This window comes from Acomys minous (genome assembly GCF_964271855.1).
Source record: "Acomys minous genome assembly, chromosome: 14".
Taxonomy (NCBI): domain Eukaryota; kingdom Metazoa; phylum Chordata; class Mammalia; order Rodentia; family Muridae; genus Acomys; species Acomys minous.
Window position 1 is genome coordinate 92,601,696 of NC_140496.1, and position 19,955 is coordinate 92,621,650.

At 44.4% G+C, this 19,955-nt stretch overlaps 1 protein-coding gene across 1 annotated transcript in view; it reads right to left on the minus strand.

Annotated features, from left to right (window-relative positions):
- DAPP1 (dual adaptor of phosphotyrosine and 3-phosphoinositides 1) overlaps nucleotides 1-19,955 on the minus strand; it is a 50,906-nt gene that overhangs the window by 9,941 nt on the left and 21,010 nt on the right. Inside the window, exons 5-6 of the mRNA XM_084756590.1 lie at nucleotides 8,820-8,950; nucleotides 99-146 (exon numbers count right to left, since the gene is read on the minus strand). Of these exons, the coding sequence (XP_084612716.1) occupies nucleotides 99-146; nucleotides 8,820-8,950 (179 nt within the window). The remainder of the gene's footprint in view (nucleotides 1-98; nucleotides 147-8,819; nucleotides 8,951-19,955) is intronic.

The following is a 19,955-nucleotide window of genomic DNA, read 5'->3' on the forward strand; positions in this document are numbered from 1 at the left end:
CAAGTCATTTTTAAGGTAAATATAAGTGGTTCAAAAATAAGTTTATAATTTTCTTTAAAAAAAAAAAAAACAAAAAACAAAATCACACACTTCCTTACCTTTACGAGGCCACCCTGTTTGGTGAGATAGCCTTCTTTGGTGCCCAGCTGCAAAAGAAAAAAAAAAACTGAAATGAAGCCTGGAATTGTCACATGTTGGGCCTTGTGCTCCTGTCCTGTTTCATCTTGCAGACCTGGGGGTGAACCCTCACTGCAGGCAAGCACTTTACACCACGCCACAGGCTGGCCCTTCTGTCCCGTTCTATGAAGAACATGTCCCCCGTTCATCTTTAACTAATCCTCTTTCGTTCTTCCGGGTGCCCAGGGAGACGCTTTGCAGACTGGATCATCTGATACATCCCACGTCCACAGGCATTGGTAGAAGGCTCTGTTAACTCAAGGTGGGAATGTAAAGCCAATTAACTGCTGGTGGTATTGGTATGTGTTAGTGTGCTCCTTGCATCATTGTAGGGATCCTAGTATATAAGCTCCCATATGTAACCAGTGGTCGACGCTGTGACTGCCTTTGTATCCATCAGCTCTGCACCCTTGGGTGCACTAGCTACGGACTGAGGCATTTGATAAAACATTGAGTCTGTACTGAATACGTATAGATCCTTTTTAAAAATCATCCCCTAAACAAAACATTCTATTCACTGTTGACTTGGGATTTATACTTCATTGGGTGTGTGATAAGTAATCCTATATGAAGTGTATGCAAGGAATTAGATAGTTTTAATGCTGTGCCATTTCATATAAGGGTCTTGGACATCTAAGGACATTAGCATCCATGTGGCATCTTGGAAATACTGACTGATCCCAAGGGATTACTACATTTCGGATAGCGTCTTAAGAAAATGAAAATGAAATTGATTTCTTTTTTTCAGGGCTTTGCTTTTTAAAGTTTTAAGATGGAACTAGGAAGCAGAAGTGGCAATATTTATTTTATTACGTAGTTTTCCTTCTACACAGTCCTCTCCATTCCAAAGCCGTCTCGACACTCGCATCCCATTGGGAAGAGACTCACAAGTGTAAACGTATTTATACTTCATCTATTCAAAATGGGATTTGAAGTACAGATGAGTTGTTTTAATCTGTTCCATTAGTTCAAAGGTAACAGCAGTACTTAGCACCTATGAATTCTGGCAATGGTGCAGAAATCTACACAGGCCAGGGGCCCTAAGACCAAGTTCTTCATCATCCCTTAACCTTCTGCACAAAGTGAATTCCTGGGAAGTTGTTTTGTTCTAATGTGATCTCATAATATATCTTTTGTTACAGAGAAGAAAACAATTAAGAACTGGGAAATTATTTTATTGACGTCAGGGTTCTTCTTATGGGACTTTCCAGGGTGTTCCTTGCTGAGGTGAGTTCTTCCTACCTAACAGAAAGAGGAACCGGCAAGGTTCCAAGGACAGAGATGAGCAACAGCTCAGAGCCACTTCTGGAGTTCTGATGGCAGGGAAGTCAAGATGAACACCCTCCGTGTGCATCTCAGCCATTTTCATCACCACTGCTGAGGCTGAGATCACGTAGTCATGGTGGTGGATTTGATATTAAAGAAATTAAACTGAGGCGCTGAGGAGGTGGCTCAGTGGGTACTTCTTGCTCTTCCAGAGGGCCTGGGTTCTATTCCCAGCACCACATGGTAATTTACAGCGTCCTGTAACTCCAGTTTGAGGGCATTCAATGCCCTCTTTGGCCTCTGACGGCACCAGACATAAATGTGGTACAAAATACACAGAGGCAAAATGTGTACAGCATACACTTAAGAAAACTGAAATTGTGGAAAAAAAATTAAACCGAGTTAAGTATTTTTTTTAAAAACGTGTAAAAAGTAGCATATTGGGTTGCTATCCATACATGTCTATAGAGATAAAATAATTAAGGGTAAATATTTTTGTAAAGGATCCTGGTAGAATTAGCCTCTGAACTGTAAGCTAAGGGACAATGCTATGTGCTCAGTATTACCTCTGTCGAACACACTAAAAGTCTAGTGTTTTCTGTGCTTTTGATAAGTGAACTGCTGACAATGGATGACCTGAGGATACAGTTTGATCCAAAGTCTCCACATACATAAAGAACTGCCATCCTTAAACATGGTATGGCCTGTAGCAGGGAGGATGTTTGGAACAGCTCCAAGTTAGAAACAACCTAAATGTTGTTTAATAAAGGCTTAGCCGTGCTGCCTCCTTTACTGTTTGCCATAAGCATCCAAAGTCCTCAGGTGGAGTGAGTGTGTGGACGTTCGTGCACTTTAGCACAGAGTGGCAAAGCCCAAGCAGAGAGCAAGGGAATCCGTGTGGATGCTGAGGCTAATGTGATGTTAGCCGTGGGAACAGCAGCCTGGGGTGGGTGTGGGTTGGTACAGCTGGGTGGGGGTGAGGGCTTCTTCCTGAACAGATGGAGGTGGTGACAAGTGTTGTAGTTTCACAGAGAAATTGGTGAAGGAGGCGTCTGCAGTGAGAACAGGGTGGCAGTGGCCTGGGAGTCCCCTGGGGGGATGGGCAGCAGAGCAACAAGTTGGCATTGTTTGCAGGCTATTGATCACTAAATTCCTCCCTGTGGGAGGAGGTGCCACAGATAATCAAAGGGGAAGAAAAAAACGAGAATGAGCCTTGTGGTTCTGGTGAGGGCTTCAGTTGTTGCTCTGTATCCATGGAAGGAGGACTGATAGATGGACAGATGGACCAACAGACACAACATAAATTCATAGGGACCCGAGCAGACACACATATTTTTTCCTAATCCCCAAGTAGGTAGGAGAGTGACAATTCGGTCAAAATAGGTTTACGTAGCTCAGATATCAAGCTGTAAAGTGCCCCTTTATGGCCAAAGAAGAACAAGGCATTTGTTATGAAATAGTTGACTTCAGATATGAGCACAAGGAAAGCCTGTGGCAACTTGCTGCATCAGAAAACAAAGTTATCAAAGCGTTAGGAGGCCAAAGACACAGAAGCCACCTCAAAAGGGTTCTTGCTCACTAAATCCCAAACACTTTTGAAGGATCAAAATAAATTGTGATAGGATCTTAACCCATTGATTCACAAAATGCTGGATAATGTGGGAAGTCAAGGGCTTTCTCTACATCAGCCTGGTGGCCAACAAACATAAAAGAAGTAAGAACCTCTGAGGCCCACCACTTGAAATAGCCAGGGCAGTGGTTAAGAGAGCTAGTAAACACACTGATGAACAAAATTTGAGTTAGGAGCGGAGTGGGCATATTCAAACACTCTCCAGTAGCTTTCCTGAAATTTTTATTAACAACAACAACAACAAAAGAATAAAATATTTCTAAAGTGAAGAAAGCTGGCGATACCTCTCCCTAATCGAACCTTTCCTTATAGAGGAAACTGCAAACCTGGTGGATCTGAGGAGGCAGTGAGGCACAGGAGAGTCCCTTGTGGTGTTTTTACCAAACCACACAGTCCAGTTTAACCGTGACTCAGAGAGAGACATGCAAACATACAAATAGTTTGCGAAAGGATCAGCCTTTAAGAGAAAGAGAGCGAAACGCAAGTAAAAAACTGAAGATCAGACACGGGTGATGCTCAATCAACACGACACATAAAACTGAAGAGAGATCCCCGTGCTCTGGAGGACTGCGTGGGGAATAGCTCAGTGAGCTGAGCGGACAGCACAGGGGCATAGCAGTAAGTTTCTAACTTGGATAGTGCTGTGTGGTCACTTAAAGCAGTGCCTTTTTTCTATAGGAAATGAACTCTGCAAAATTTAGAATGACCAGGCCTCCTATAAGCAAGGAACTCTTAAATGGCTAAGGGAAGACAAAGCTTTTTGGATTATTCTTGCAGTCATTCTGTAAGTTCAAGATTACTTCAACCCTTAAAATATGATTAAAACAACTGGTACAGTGTTTTGTATCCATTCAGCCTACAAAGCAAATAACTGACACAGAGAGACTAAAACATACTTTAAAGCTGCCAGCACTTTGCCGGGCAGAGTCTGAACTGATTCTAATCTACTCCTAAACTAAACAAACTACTCTAAACCTTATAACATACATTTATTCCAAACACTTGCCACAATGAACCCCAGGCCAGTCCATGTCCAGTTCCCACCGTCCTCCTCCAACCGTCCAAAACCCTCTCCTCTCCCCAGCTGTCAAACGTTTTCTCCTCCCTTCCAGGAAGTCCTGCCTTCTACTTCCTGTCCTTCTGCCCAGCTGATTGGCTAAACAGCACTTTATTGATGGTTGATACATTCACTTAGCATTCCTTCACAAACAACAACAAACCCAAGCCAAGTGTGGTGACACACACCTTTAATCCCAGCACTCAGGAGGCAGAGGCAGGCAGATCTCTGTGAGTTTGAGGACAGCCTGGTCTACAAAGAGAGTACAGGACAGCCAGGACTACAAGAAAAACTGTCTCAAAAAACAAACAAGCAAGCAAAACAGAATGACTGTTTTAAGTAAACATATACTAAATAGTAGAATATTAAGGAATGTATGTAATTGTGTTTTAGGAAGCCATGAAATGTGCAGAAGATGTTCACAGCATATATTAAATATGTATATTATAACTCTGCAATGAAGAACCTAAACACACACACACACAGTGAGAGGGGGGGGCGGCGGTAATCCTGGAAACATCCAAAGAAACACTCAAGAATAAGCACACATCATAGAGAAAGATACCACAGACACGAAACTCTCTCGGAGAGGATTGTTCAAAGGAAGCTAAGGCAGCACGTACTTTCACTAAGACACTCTGAGTCAGAAACTTGAAACACATTATCCCTCTGTTATAGCTACATTGTCTCTTATTGCCTCTCCTATCTTCCTACCATCTTGATGGTGACCAGCTCGCGTCCTAAGAGGTCTCCTTGCCTCTCACTCAGTGTCAAGACCACGGAACAGTTAGTAGTTAGGGGGCCTCTTTCAAAACGTGAAGACTTAAGTTGTGTGAGTAAGACTCAAACTTTCTCACCATGCAGAACATCCGCCTTATGCAGTGAAGGCTTTTGGGGTCCGTGAAGGAGCCAGCTGGCATCTGGAGAGCACTGCAGGACACTGAGCTTGTCTCCTTAGCTGTCCTACTGCTGGCAAGCAACTCTTTCTGGCTCTTTTGTCCCCTTTGTGTCTCACATTCCTCCTAGTGATGCTGAGCCTGTTGGTCCTTGATGCCCCGCTATGGAATTTCTGCCTCACAGATCTTCTATTACTTTCTGTCTACTCTGGCTTGTTACTCCTTAATGTGGACTGTCACTTCCTTTATTTAAAAACACATTTGTTTGTGGGCAATTTCATATATGCACATAACACAATTTCTACTTCCTCTAAATGACATTTCTTCTCAAACGTTTCTTGTTCAGGGAGGTTGCACTGCCCTTCCCTTAACCTCTTTGGTATTATAGTATGACAGGGATTGTTGTCTGTGACTTGCAGTAAAATGGGAACTGAATAATGGTAGGTTTTTGCCTAGTTTACTGCAAAATTCACACTACTTAAAGATGGGCTTATGGTGGGCACTTAAAACAATTTGTTTAACAAATGAATTAATTAATGCTTTGCTGTTTATTATACATGAGTAATAAATTCCCTAAATGAAACTGGCAACGGTTATTAAGTAATTTTATGTAAGCACCAGCAATTGAAGGGAAATGGGACTGCTTTCACTTTTACTTCAAGCAAGTTCTTCTTCTATAAGTATGATGTAACGTTCTTCCTCCACAGACAGGGTTCAGGCAGTAACTGAATTCTCAAAAGAGAAAACAGAAGTGTGGATACTTCAGAGTTGGGAGACAGAGGTGCCACATCGGATGGCTGTTTGGGACAACTAGTAAACAAAGAGGCCTTGGGCTCAGAAGGGGACAAGAATGCTAATCTGACCAGAATCCTTCCCTCAGCCATGTCAGTCCAGGCTTCCATAAGCAATCAGTGATGAGATACGGTTCCAGAGCTATTAAAAAGCCTTTATTATTTTGGTTGGTGTCATTACATAATAAACCCGTAGGTGTCTCATTATGCATTCCTCCTCGGCCAAGCACTAACCACTGCTTAAAATTTCCCTCCTGTGTTAGTCTACATACTCAGGCAGGGGAACTATCTGATACAATGAGGAAGCAAACAAAAGGTAATATGACTTCCATAATTTGGTCTAAAGAGTCCTTGTCTTACCTGAGACCAAAGCTACAAATGAAGTACTGGATGAATCTTAAGAGATCATAGTTTCACTGACCGTGAGTCTCTGGAATCTTTAGAAGCAGAACCTGAGTGGGAAAAGTGGACATGGGCTCCTACCCCTAAGAAAGAAACTGTTTTTAACTGATACCTGCTGGCAAAGGAAAAACTAATTTTCTTTAATGGAATCTCACTGGGTACAATGACCACACTTCAGTGTAGACCTAATGGCCAGGAGAAGTTGGCCAACACAAAATTAGCTCACTGGTATTCTTGTCGACTTTTTGTCTTGTTTTGCTTCTGGGAGACCTTTTTTGTCTTATTGGTTGTATACTTTGGTTTCTATTTGTTGTGTTTTTGTTTTTGTGTGTGTGATACATTTCTTGTTAGATTGTTTTCTTAAAGAGAACAGGCATGAATTGGGGAGGGAGGGAGGATCTGGAGGATTTGGGGAAGGGGAAAGTATAATCAGAATATATTGTATACTTTTTTTCCCTCAAAAACGAAAGAAAAGAAGGAAGGAAAGAAGAAAGAAAGAAAGAAAGAAAAAGAAAAGAAAAGAAAGGAAAGCCAGGCATGGTGGCACACGCCTGTAATTCCAGCATTCAGGGAGGAGGAGGCAGGTGGATCACTGTGAGCTCGAGACCAGCCTGGTCTAAAGTGAACCCAGGACAGCCAAGCCTACAGACAGAGAAACTCTGTCTCGAAAAGCTAAAGGCAACAAAACAAAACAAAGCAAGTCCAGCAGAGGAGAATGTCAAGTTAAACAGTTGATGCAGCAGGTGGTTTTGTGACAGGTAGAGAGCTAAGAACAGGGAAAGAGGAAAACTACAAAGGGAACTGGCAGGCTAGAAAAAAACTGAGCAGAGGTAGTCTTCATCTGATCTCTGGTCTGGTCTGACTCTGGAATATGTATCACTCACTTTACTTTCCTAGATTTCTCTAGTTCTAACATCTGATGCTTCCTTTTGCTAACTCTAACAAAACCAACACACACACACACACACACACACACACACACACACACACACACACCAGATCTTTTGAAACCTATTTCTAGCATTTTAATTTTTGAGGAGTCTTAGTAAAGCGGTTAAAATTAACCATCCAAGCTACAAAGCCGCAAAGAAGCATACACACAAGGATTCCTATATATAAGCTGTAAGTGTGTGCTCACATGTACGTGCAATAACATGTATATGGAGGAAACATACACCAGGCTAGCTGGACTTGAAGCTTCCCAAGATGCTCCTGTCTCTGCCTCTCGTCTCCTACAGGGAATAGGACGCGCATGCTTCTGAGTCCTTGGTTTTACCTGGCTATGGGCATCTCAACTCGGGTCCTCAGGTTGTGTGGACAACGCTTTACCCCTGGAGCTGTGCCCTAGCCCTTCTTCCCCCTTTAATGACACAGCATCTTGCTACACAGCCATGGCTAGCCACAAATTTAGCCCTCCCTGGGCTTGCAGTTTCCAGACAGCACCATCACACCCAGCATGGTACACTTAAGAAGGCCTTCTCTGGCATCAGAATAGAAAAAAACAAAACAAAAAAAAAACAAAAAAAACCTCACTTCATGGACAGGAAGGCCCCATCTACTTTAGTGTGTTTGGTAGCTGAGTAACAGCAAGTGGCTGTGTTTCAAGGGCAGGATTGGTTCTTCCTGTTTTATTTGGGCATTGCCATTTTTGTCATCTGCCAAAACTGAGGTTTATCTTACTACAAGTAATCAGTGTGCCAGGAAGAGATAGCAAGTGGAAAAACCTGAAGATAAGGAAGCAACCCGAAGACTGCGGCTCACAGAACAGGCACCGGTGAACTCTGGGAGAATTCTTTCTCTCTGTGGCCGCCAGTCAATGGAGAATGAATGCTAGAAACACAGCACCCCGAGTTTCCTGGTGACGCTGGAGAGGGCTTTTCTTTCATGGACAGTTGAAGTGAGAAGGAAACTGTTTCTCTAAGTTTTGAGCAGCTTGTTAAAGAATGACTTCTCAGGCAGGTAGGCCAACACGTCTCTCACTTACTCCACCACGAACATGTCTGGCTATTTACAGAGAGACATTTCAGTGACATTTCCTAAGTTTTTGAAATCCTATCATTAAGGCGCCCTCCCCCCCCCCCCCGAGTGTTTGTGTGTGTGTGTGTGTGTGTGTGTGTGTGTGTGTGTGTTCGTGTTCTATAGGTGATGGAACCCAGGACCTCACAATACCAGGCAAGCACTGTAACACTGAGCTACAATCAGCCAAAGTATTTGTAGATTGCTTTTTGTTTGTTTGTTTTAAATTTCCCTTGGACCAGATGAACAGAAGTATAGCCATCAAAATATAACAATTTCCAAGTTTTGTATCTCTCTCTAAAATGTATTGTTTTTTTACAAACACGTTTACAAAAAAAACGATTGTTTTATCGTTAGATTGTTCGCTTGTTTTCAAGGCATGGTGCTACAAGACATCTCTGGCTGGCATGGACCCCCCTATGTAGGCCAGGGTTGAACCTCAAGTCTCAGACTCCCAAGTGCTGGGATTGTGAGCGTGTGCCACTCGGCTGACTCCAGGCTAGAGCTTTTATGTGAAGCAATGGACTTTAGTTCCTGCTGCGCTCAATGGCATTCAGTGACGGACGAGCACGGTGGGCACTTACGGAAGGCGCAGTGGGCACGAGGTCATTCTCTGTCCTTCCTGTCTGCATTGCTGTGTGAACCCGGACCGACTCGTAAATGGAAGGCTCTTCCACTTCTCTTGGGTAGGGATGTTTCAAAACAATCAGAGTCCCTGAATGAAAACAGAAATATACATACATTCGTATACACATGCATATACATATAATCCAATACGGCTCCCAAGGGAAGATCCAAATGTCAACGAGGTGACTGACTGGCTTGTAAGGAATATTAATTTATTTGTTTATGTATCATTAAGTGTGCGTAATGTGTGTATGTGTGTGTGTGTATGTGTGTGTGTGTGTGTGTGAGAGAGAGAGAGAGAGAGAGAGAGAGAGAGAGAGACAGAGACAGAGACAGAGACAGAGAGAGACAGAGAGAGACAGAGAGCCAGAGACAGAGAGGGGGAGGGAGGGAGAAGGAGAGAGAGAGGTATTTGGAAGTCAGAGAACAACTTTTGGGGAGCATTTCTCTCCTTCTACCATGTGATTCCAGGGAACAAACCCAGGTCACCAGGTCATCACCCCCTCTATTGTTATACACGTGTGCTGAGCCATCTTCTCTGCATTCAGAGAGTACCAGCATCACGCAAGCCATGGCACTTGGATGTGGAGATGTTCAGTATGTTGTAGATGAGCAGTCAATGTAGTCATTTAAATGAACAGGGCAATGAGGCCCATGGAGTGATGTGGGCAACGTGGGATGGATATTCAGAAGAAAGGCTTTCAGAAGAAGCTTGGTGATTGAGCTAGACCTTAGGCGATGACTAGAGAATTTGCAAGTGGACCCTAACAAAGCTGAGAGCACCCGGCACAGGGTGGGTCTATCTTGCTGCCCTTACGGCATAAGAGCATTGGAACAGAGGTAACACATCAGAGGACCTCAAAACCATGGCCTTCCAGCCCTCTTCCAATGCTCTTCCCGCACCTCAAGGAAACTCCGGCCTGACTTGGGTGAGTGTAGCATGAACAGATGGAAGCTCATTTGCAATTGCTTCCACTTCCATATAGAAGAGAAGGTCAGGCAGAAAGGGGGTTCAGCTCAGACAAGGAGGGCCCTGGGAACACCATTCGGAAGCTTGGAGAACGTCTGACTTGGCATTCTGATGTTTCCCATTCTGCAAGCTTCCCCCAACCGATCAGTCAATCAGAAACTGGAAACGTCCGGCCAAAGTCTTTGTTTTTCCTCTATTGCAATGGCTTCTCACTCATCTTCTGGGGCTTGTGAAAGGTCCAGGGTTTCGGATGTGCTAGGCACAGGCTGCACCACTGAGCTCTAGTCCCAGTCTGCTTCTTGCTTTTTTATTTTAGAAAGCCTTTTCTATAGCAGCTCTATTCAGGACTGTACTAGGCATAAAGAAAATAATTCAATCATCAGGTAATTTGAGCAGTATTTGCTCAGCTCTGGGCCAGGCACTTGTGTTGGCCACGGGGCCATCACAGCAGACACGGATGGGTTCCCGCTCTTATTAAGCTTATCGTCAAGATCCAGGGACCAGAATCTCAAGGACAATCCATTATAGGTGTAAGATGTGTTATGAACAAATGAATAAAAGAGGGCACAATCTGAAGGTGGGGAGGGCAGTGGGGACCCATGGGTGGTCATCTTTGAAAAGATGGGTTGAAAGACTCTAGAAAGGACAGATACCGAATTGGGGCAAAAGAGGGGCCAATAGTGACAGAAAACGGTCTCCTTGGTGGTGCCAAAGCCCTGGATGCCAGGGACAACTGTGTCCTCCAAACACTGACCCACTGTCTATAGACATGGTAGACTATAAAATCAGACGCACTGGCCCAGATAATGGGGCTGCCATAAAGTGGGAGGGGGGAAGGAAACGATGATACTGCCTTAGAGATGAATACGATCCTGCCCTCTCCGTATTCCATTCGCTGGCCTCACAATGACAAACGGCTTGACAGCTCTCAGAGGGCACAGTCCTCCCCCCTGCAGCTTCTCTGTGCTGTCTTTTTATCACTGTGACACCGTCCTCCCCCCCCCACACACACACCTGAGAATTCATCCCTCATCTGTAGAGCAGGAGTCAGAATGACAGCAGAGGCATCGAACCCAAGAGCAGCCGTTGAGCAGGCCCCGGGGCTGTGTGAACATTGGGCATCTCTGCAGATGCTGGGTGAGCTCAGGGCTAGTGTCCTGTCTATGTAGTCTACCCCTCAAGAGGCCCCGCAGCTCATATGACAGGCAGTCGCTATCTAGAAAGATCTCTGGGCCCAGCCGCCAAGACCAAGGTGGACTGCTCCTCTCCTGTCCTCTGCACATGCTGACCTAGGGCAGCCCTTCTGTGTTTTTGTTCTTCCCCCAACTAGTGTAAACAACTACACTTCCTTCACAGGGCTGAGCTGTGCTCCAGAGAAAGGGTGTTTGTAGAGATTACAAAACAGGACGTATCGTTCTTTGAAGATGAACATTTAAAAGTCCTTAAGTGAAACTCTAGTGAATGAATTTTGGTGAGCCTGATTTTTTTTCTTAAAGATTTTATGTGTGTGTATGTGTGTGTGTGTGTGTGTGTGTGTGTGTGTGTGTGTGTGAGAGAGAGAGAGAGAGAGAGAGAGAGAGAGAGAGAGAGAGAGAGAGAGAGAGAGAGAGAGAGAGAGAGAGTCCACTAATTGGGTCCACTTCACTTAGTTTCTCCTCTGGAAAGGCTCAGCAACCTCAGTAGGGGTTGACTGCTGTTTCCTGGCTTCCCAAGCATTGCTGGAGGTCCACTTTTGAGAGCTAGGCCCCTGCAGGCATAGCCACCACTGACAGCCTCAGACTTGCCGTGACTACTGAGCTGGTTCCCTTTGCTCTCTTGTTCAGCTTGCCCGTGCATTTCCTCTTCTCATACTCCAGTGTTTTAAAATGTAGCTAGAGACGCACCTACGCATAACTTTCACCCAAAGCCCGTGACAACATTTTTTTGCTCTACAGAAAGGAACTCTGGGTTGACGAGTTGAGACAAAGGCAAAGGCGCCACGGGACTTTGTTAGAAGAGTCAGATGAAAGGCGGTGGGGAGGTGGGGAGAGGGGTGGGGAGAAGTTGCAGTGGGTGTGGCAGAAGACAGAGAGGGAAGCAGATCAGAAACCGGCTGCCCTAACCACTTGGTTCCAAGTTTCACTTCAGTTTCTGAGCTTCATGAAGGTTGCTTCCTGCCGCTGACAAGAGCCTGGCTTCAGACATATTCATGGGGGTGGGGGTGGGGGCATCATTCTTCAGATGACCAGAGCTGGACCAACATAGGCATTCTCATGTGATGGAGCGAATGATAACATGGAGATTACGTGACAGATACATCCAGACACAACACCGTGATGCGTTAGGGGAGTCCTCTAGATGAAACTCAGAAAAAAGAAACGGCCTGAGGCCTCCTCAGGTGTTGTTTTGCTGTAGGGAGCAAAATGTAGTTTGGCACACATGTAACTCCTAATGGGAAGACTTTTATTTTCATATTTATTTAATGCACTAAAGTTAGGTCTCCCAGCTGGGCCATAAAGTGTTTGAGATCAAGAATGGTTTTTGAGGGGCCTGGAACAATGACTCAGTGGTTAAGAGGACCTGGGTTCAGTTCCCAGCACCCACATGGTGGCTTACAACCATGCATAACTCTAGTTCAAGGGGATCTGATGTTCTCTTCTGATCTCAGAGGGCACCAGGCACGAGTGATGTAGGCATACATGCAGGCAAAACACTCATACACATAAAAAGAAATAAATCTATTTAATTCACCTCTATTTTATCAGTGGCTAACAGGGTCTATCTGGTGATTGGCACTTGATACATATTTGTTAAATTACATAAGTGAGAAAATATTCACCCATGTTTTATTTATACTGTTCTGGGTTCAGAAAACAGTTTTGCAATTGTCACTGTGTGTTTTTCTGATCACTGCCATGATAATGTGGCTTTGTAATTGTGGGGAGTCCTAACTGAATAGTCCAGTCATTTTTCCTGTGCTTGTTTGACATACTTGAGCCAACATTCATTTACAACTATAGCAGCCTTACTATCTCATGTCTACCCTCCCAGAGAGAAAGAAACACACTAAGAAAAGGGAAGTAGACCAGTTAGCCAGTTAGCCAGGGTAGAAGATTCTGTTCAAATGCCTAAGCCAAGTCAGGTCACTTGCTTTCGAGTGGTCCTTTGCTTCTACTGTACAAAGCTGCGTGCTAGGGCTTGAAATATAAGACATTACAAACATCCCATGGTCACACCTGTGATTAAATGTTTCACGGTATACCCAAGAGCTTACAGCTCCTGCCTTGAATCTGATGTAATTAGTTACCACCAACGGGGTTAGTAAATAAATCATAGTGGTGAACACACATGGAGAACCATTGCTCCATCATCACAAGAAGGCACCGCAGTACGAACTGTTACCACAAGCTCAGCGTTAGATGCCAATCAAACCAGAGCTCAAAGCTCAAAGCGGTAGCATAATGTGCCGGAGTCCACAGGGCCGGCAAGAGGCGGAAGATAGAGTGGACTGGAGACTTCCTGGATCTGCTCATCGCCCCACAGTCATTCTCAGCCTCAGTGTCATTGCCATGGGGAGCACACTCCTCCCCAAGGTGGGCAAGAGTCCAACGTATAAGTCAAGATTTGAAGACATGGGTTCACTGGAGGCAGCTGGAGGAATGCGGGTGTGAGCATTTGCTTTCTTTTCCTCCGCAGGCCAGTTTATTCATTTGTAAAGGAGAAATTAAACGCTGCCTTCCATTTCTTTTCTTTCTTATTTTAAAATATTTATTTATTTATGTATACCGTGTTTTGCCTACATGTACACTTGCATGCCAGAAGAGGGCACCCAATTTCTTTATAGATGGTTGTGAACCACCAAGTGGTTGCTGGGAATTGAACTCAGGACCTCTGGAAGAGCAGCCAATGTTCTTTACCTCTGAGCCATCTCTCTAGTCCCATTTCTAACTGCCTGGAAAGCGATTCAAACACACTGGCCCCAAAGTGGGAGGAAGATGGCCAGAAAGCTTTGTACCCAGTGCACGGCCTGCTTCCTGTAGCTATGACATTCCCTTGAAGGACTTTGTTCCCACTTCCCCCTCCTGAGCATTTTCTTTCATCTTCACTTTTTTTTTCTTTGCCTTATTTACACAGGCAGTTTGATGTCCTTTCTCGAGAGAGATACAATCAGGCCTACTGTTTTAGGAATGTTTTCTGGATAGTTTTAAGATTACTTTTCCTAGTCTGAGTGTTTGAATAGAGGCCAGTGAGATGGCACAGACGGGTAAAAGTGCTTGCTGCCAAACCTGATGGCCTGAGTGTCATACCTGGGCCCAGGAAGAGAGAAATGGCTCCAGAAAGCTCTTCCCTGACTTGCAAATGTGCGCGCACACACACACACACACACACACACACACACACACACACACACACACACAGTAAATAAATAAATAATAGATAAGTGTAATGAAAATATTTAAACACCCCTCAAATGGCATTTCACTTAAATACCGTGAGAATAGCCATAACCGTAGGCAGAAGTTGAAGCCGATCCACTTTCCTCAACAATAAAGTCTGTATCGCACAGCGCAGAAAGCACCTGCTCCTTCTGAAGCTCAGCTTAGACTCCAGCGGTAGCTCTGAGGCTTACTAGACGCACAGCCTTGGGGAAAGTAACTTAAATCCTCTTTTTCTATTTCCCCATCTGAAAATGAGGTCACTGTGTGTATGCTTGTGGGCAGCTGGGAAGTTTAAATGGTGCGATATGTGTGAAACTGTCTGAGCCAATGCCTGGAACTTGCTAAACATCCCACAGTGTGGCCTCCCCACCCCCTTACCTTTTTTCATTTGCAAACACACCTCCCCTACTGACTGAAAAACATTTAATGCCTGGCCTGCTCAAATGGAAGAAGTGACTGCTGGCTGGATTTGGCAAAATTCCAACTTGTCCATTAAGTTACTTCCCGAAGCATCCCAGGCAGCTCTTACACTCTTAACCTCATTAGCTTGCAGCGCTGCCCCAGGAAACTAGCTGGGGCCACAAAATGAATAATAAGAGCTAAAACTTTTTACTAAAGGCCCAGTCATCCCACATCAAAGCAAAAGACAGAAGTGGAAATTTGACATTTGGGAAAGAACCACAGTGGGTCTCCAACAAACACAGCACCAACTATTCTAAAGGGAAGTTGCAAACACAGTACCTCACATGAAGCACTATGCATGTTTTCCTATGTGGAATAGGTGAACAAAGTTACCTTGAACTATAAAACAAAAACAGAACAAAACAACACACCCCCCCCAAAAGAAACAAAAGACAAGGCAAAACAAAAAGAACGTTCATGACGGTTTTCACTGGAAGCTATTTAAATGAGCAAAGGCCATTTTTGTTTGTTTTAACAATACTTGAATGCCCACCTATAAATATAAATGCCGTCCACATTTTCATGATTGTGTATATGAAACTTAGCTAATTGGAGGAAGAATCAGTAAATATTAACTATACTAAAAATGTCTGGAATACAATTTTCTGATATCATCCGTGACAAATGAAAGGCGGACTGTGGATGTAATCATCACTGCGTAGATACAGAACACTGACACATAAGCTTATGTTTTCCTTTTATCAGTTTGGCTGGTTAGAACTGCCCGGAGTGTTTGAGTACTGTACAGACTGTAGGGTACCCGCTTCCCAGCCCCCACCCGCACCCTGGCATGCTAAGGAAGTGATCAGTATTATTCTTTCAAGTTCTGGGATCCATCAGGAAACAGAACTCATCAAAATCCTCTCCTCGGGGAGTTTATGCTAATATGCAGAATAAGATAACTTTAAAGTGAGTGAATTACTGAAAGCATACAATTATCGAACATGTTGGAGGAAAAGCAAGTGAGTACATTGCATAGCTCTACTGTGGGCTCAGGAAATGGTAAGGTTGGAAACCTCTTCAGAGTGTGGGTGGTTGCAAAGACCAAGAACTTTGAATGAACAAACACTTCAGCGGAGGTCAGGGGGAAATTAGTGTTCTGTAATCGACTCAGGAGCCGGCAGGAGGTTAGGTGTGATTTAGGAAACCTGTGTCCTTCAGATTAAAAGTCAGAAATTCTGGGTGTTTAAGGAAGAGATGAACAGATGCTGCAATGCGACCCTTTGGATCAACACTTTCTCCTGTCTTCAAGACAGACGTCTTTGGTGACCAGCAACCAAGTACCTGGGGTGTCACGCTACTTACTGACGCTGTTTTCTGTCATTGGAGAGCACAAGGGCGAGGTCTGTGTCATTTTATGTGCCTCATCCTATTGCCCTCAGAGGCAGGGGCATTCCCTCCAGTGGATGAAGTAATATATGGTCTCCCTCTAGGGCATAGAGCATGCTGGGCAAATACTGGATCCCTTTTTTTAACATTAGTTTTTGTTTTGTTTGTTTGTTTGTTTTGTTTTAATTTGAGACAGTATCCTGCTAAGTTTACGAGGCTGGCCTTGGATTTGTGATCCTCCGACTCCTCCAGTCTCCTATTAGGTAGAATTACAGGCCTGGGCCACCAAGCCAAGCAAGATGTCTCTATAAATACATGCTCTTAGGCAAGGCAGGCCAAAGCTGGGTCTGGGAGTAAACAACAGGAGTGGCCTAAGATATTGCATTTTAGTTTTGATTCTGGAAGATCTAGAGAAGAAAGTTCTGGCAGAGCCTTGTTCGACGTATGAGCAAGTAGTTTTCCGGCACTCTGCTTCAAACCACCAAAAATTTAGCTTGGAGGTCTCCTGGTTCCTTGGAGCTAACAACAGGAACTCTTGGGTTTCGTATTTGAAGGCAGGGTTTGCTATATGGTTTAGGCAGACTTTGAACTTAGGATTATAGGCATGTACCACCATCCGTGCCCACCAGATGCCGGTGCATACATGAACAAGAATAAATGGGCTATTTTTAGAAGGTGGCATCTTGCTTTCCACGCACCACTCCTCATGGCCACAGTGGTGACTCTGTGCCTTCGGCAGCCCTCCTAGGCTCAACAGTCATCGTGACTTCATCACCCTATCTTGTTTTCCGGAAGCCTATTACTCCCACGGTGGGCAGATTGGAACATTCAAGTGTCATGAGTTTTGTCCCTTGAACAAGCTTTGGTGGCTTTGCCGTCATCTGGTGGGGACAGATAAGCAAGTAGAATTTAATGTATTCTAATTCAAGGGCTTGAAGTCAGCAAGTCCTGTCCACATCCACCAGCTGAATCGGGGCCCCAAAAGCAGCAAACTCAAGGGCTTGAAGTCAGCAAGTCCTGTCCACATCCACCAGCTGAATCGGGGCCCCAAAAGCAGCAAACTGTTTATCAGACAATGGATAGAAGAGAGAACGGACAGTGACCAGGATAACAGTATCAGCCTCCTAGAGTAAGTAAAACGGGAGCCACAGTGATAATGCACAGAACACTTTAACTTTGGATAAACTACACTATGAACTCTAGTGCTAACACATTAATCACAAGCTTTTTTTTTTTCTCTTCAAGACAGGGTTTCTCTGTGTAGCTTTGGCTGTCCAGTCCTGGACTCAGTTTGTAGACCTGGCTGGCTTCAAACTCACAGGGATCCATTGGCCTCTGCCTCCTAGGATTACAGGCTGTGCAACTATGCCCAGCTCCTCCCCGCCCGCCCCCCCCCCCGCCCCCCCTCCCGCCCACACACTTTTTTTTAAAGTTTGGGTCTTGTTATGTAGTGCAGGCTACCCTCTACCTTGCTGTGTAGCACAGGCTCACCTTGAACTTGTGATCATCTTGCCTACGGGCTACTAGAATTACAAGTACTGTACTTGGCTATGTGATTTCTTTAGTCAGGATAATGTATTTATAAAGAGGCTGGGCATTGCTCTAAATGCAGTGTGAAGGTGACCGATCCTACCGTAGCACAGTTTGCAGATGAGCCTCTTGTTTGTGGTTGGATCTGTGTGGCAAAGTGTCAGTCAAAATACATGACTACACTCACTTTGGTCTCATCCTGCCTTGAATCTGCCAGAAGGCAAGATGTATACCTTCCCCTAATTTTGAGAAGGTACACTAGTGTGCACAGATAACCATAAAAGAGATTTAAATAGTGTCTAGGAAAGAAGTTTAAGTGAAAGACCTGAAAAGCTGGGCCGGTGGTGCAGGTCTAAAATTCTAGCACTCGCAGAGGCAGAGGCAGAGGCAGAGGCAGACAGATCTCTTTGAGTTCGAGGCCATCCTGGTCTACAAAGCAAGTTCAGGACAGCCAAGGCTACACAGAGGAACCATGTCTCAAAAAATGAAAAGAAACAACAACAATAGTGAAAGAAAGAGAGAAAGAAGAAAGAAGAAAGAAAGAAAGAAAGAAAGGAAAAGTCAGGCAAGGTGGTGCATGCCTTTAATCCCAGCACTTGGGAGGCAGAGGCAGGTGGATAGCTGTGAGTTCGAGGCCAGCCTGGTCTACAAAGTGAGTCTAGGACAGCCAAGGTTACACAGAGAAACCCTGTCTCGAAAAGCAAAAAAAAAAAAAAAAAAAAAAAAAAAAAAAAGAAAGAAAGAAAGCTGACTTTGTCTGGGCAGAAGAGAAAGTGAACAGATAATGATAATGGTTTTGACAGCTACAGAATTCCAGGAGGTAAATATCCATGACGTCATTTATTCATTTACTCTCACATGTGCACTGATAACAAATATGGGGCAGGACAAAGGGAAAGTCCCAGCTTTAAGACAGTCTTCTCCATTTCCAGAGACCAAGAATTGGATAAAATCAAGTGTAGGGTTGAACATGAACAAGAAATAAAGCCACAGGGCAGGGATTAGTGAAACTGACACACTTGCTCAGGTCAAGGCAGCGGAGGAAAGGAGTGTCCTCAGATGCATTTGTTTATGAGAGCGAGGGCAGGTTAAGTGGTGAAGCACCTGTTGGGGCTGACTGCTAGGATTTCCATCAGGAAAAAGGCAGATTTACAGCTTTAGGTTCAGGTTCACAATACTCTACCATAAACCTTGAATTTTCAGTACAGGAGAAGCAACTGTTCTGTGGTTTCCGTGGGTCCTTTCATCCGGGCCACACACTGATTCACCCTGGGGTCTGCCGCAGTGACAGAAACGGCAAAGACAGAAACCAACAAAGGCAGCTCTTCCAGCCACACTGACAGGCAACAAGACCACTGGAGTGGGGGGGGGGCTTTCCTGAGCAAACTATGTAGGGATCCCCGGAGACCAGCTGTGCTCCTAAGTGTCTCATGCTACAGGCTCTTGCAATTGTCCCACTGTTGATAAACTGAGATTTTCCAACAGCCAGAGCAAATGAAGCTGGAATCCATAAGTTCAGAGGTGACTTTTTACTTGCTTTCTTTATAGATTATAGACAAGTGCCAGCATAGCTTGTGCTTCGCCGCGGATAGACTGTCCTTCGAAGGCCCATGGCTGAAGGTGTGACCCCCTGCCTGGCCTTATGGGAAGGTAGGTCATGGGTAGTGTGGCCCTGAAGGGGATATTAAACTGGGACTGAGAGCTACTTGGCTCTCACTGATGCACATTCCCACCGTGATGACAATGGGGTAAGGTGGCTCGGACTAACACCTCTAAAGCCATCAGAGGAAATAAACTTTGTTACTTGTATGTTCACTTAGCTCAGGTGTTAGTGCTGGCTTAACAAGATGTGGTGCTTTTTTAAAAAAAAATATATATTTTTATTATTAATTTTCCAGCTTGACTGTCTAACTACTGAAATGGGAAGTTTTGAATCCTTCCAAGCCATACCAAGTTACAGTCCTAAAACTTTGTAAGAAACCAAGGTGACACAGATACGGGCTTTTATTGCTCATAGACATGCTTTCTAGCCAACATTTTCAGTAATGAGCACTTGATCACTGTGGCCATTTCATGTGAAGTTTATCTTTGAAAATATTTCAAATTAAGTTCTCTGGGTCTCCCCTACACACACACACACACACACACACACACACACACACACACACACACACCACAGTTTCTAAACATAGCAGTTTCATGTTACAGGCACAGTTTTCTGTCAGTGTCCATGCCTAAAATGATGAGGACAGAAAAAAAAAATCTTGCTTTGTTTTTCTTTTCTTCACTGTACGCATTATAAAATAGAACACTGTAAGTAAACTGTCTTTTTTTTTTTTTTAAATAAGGTCTCACTATCTACTTTTGCCTGGCTATGGAACTAA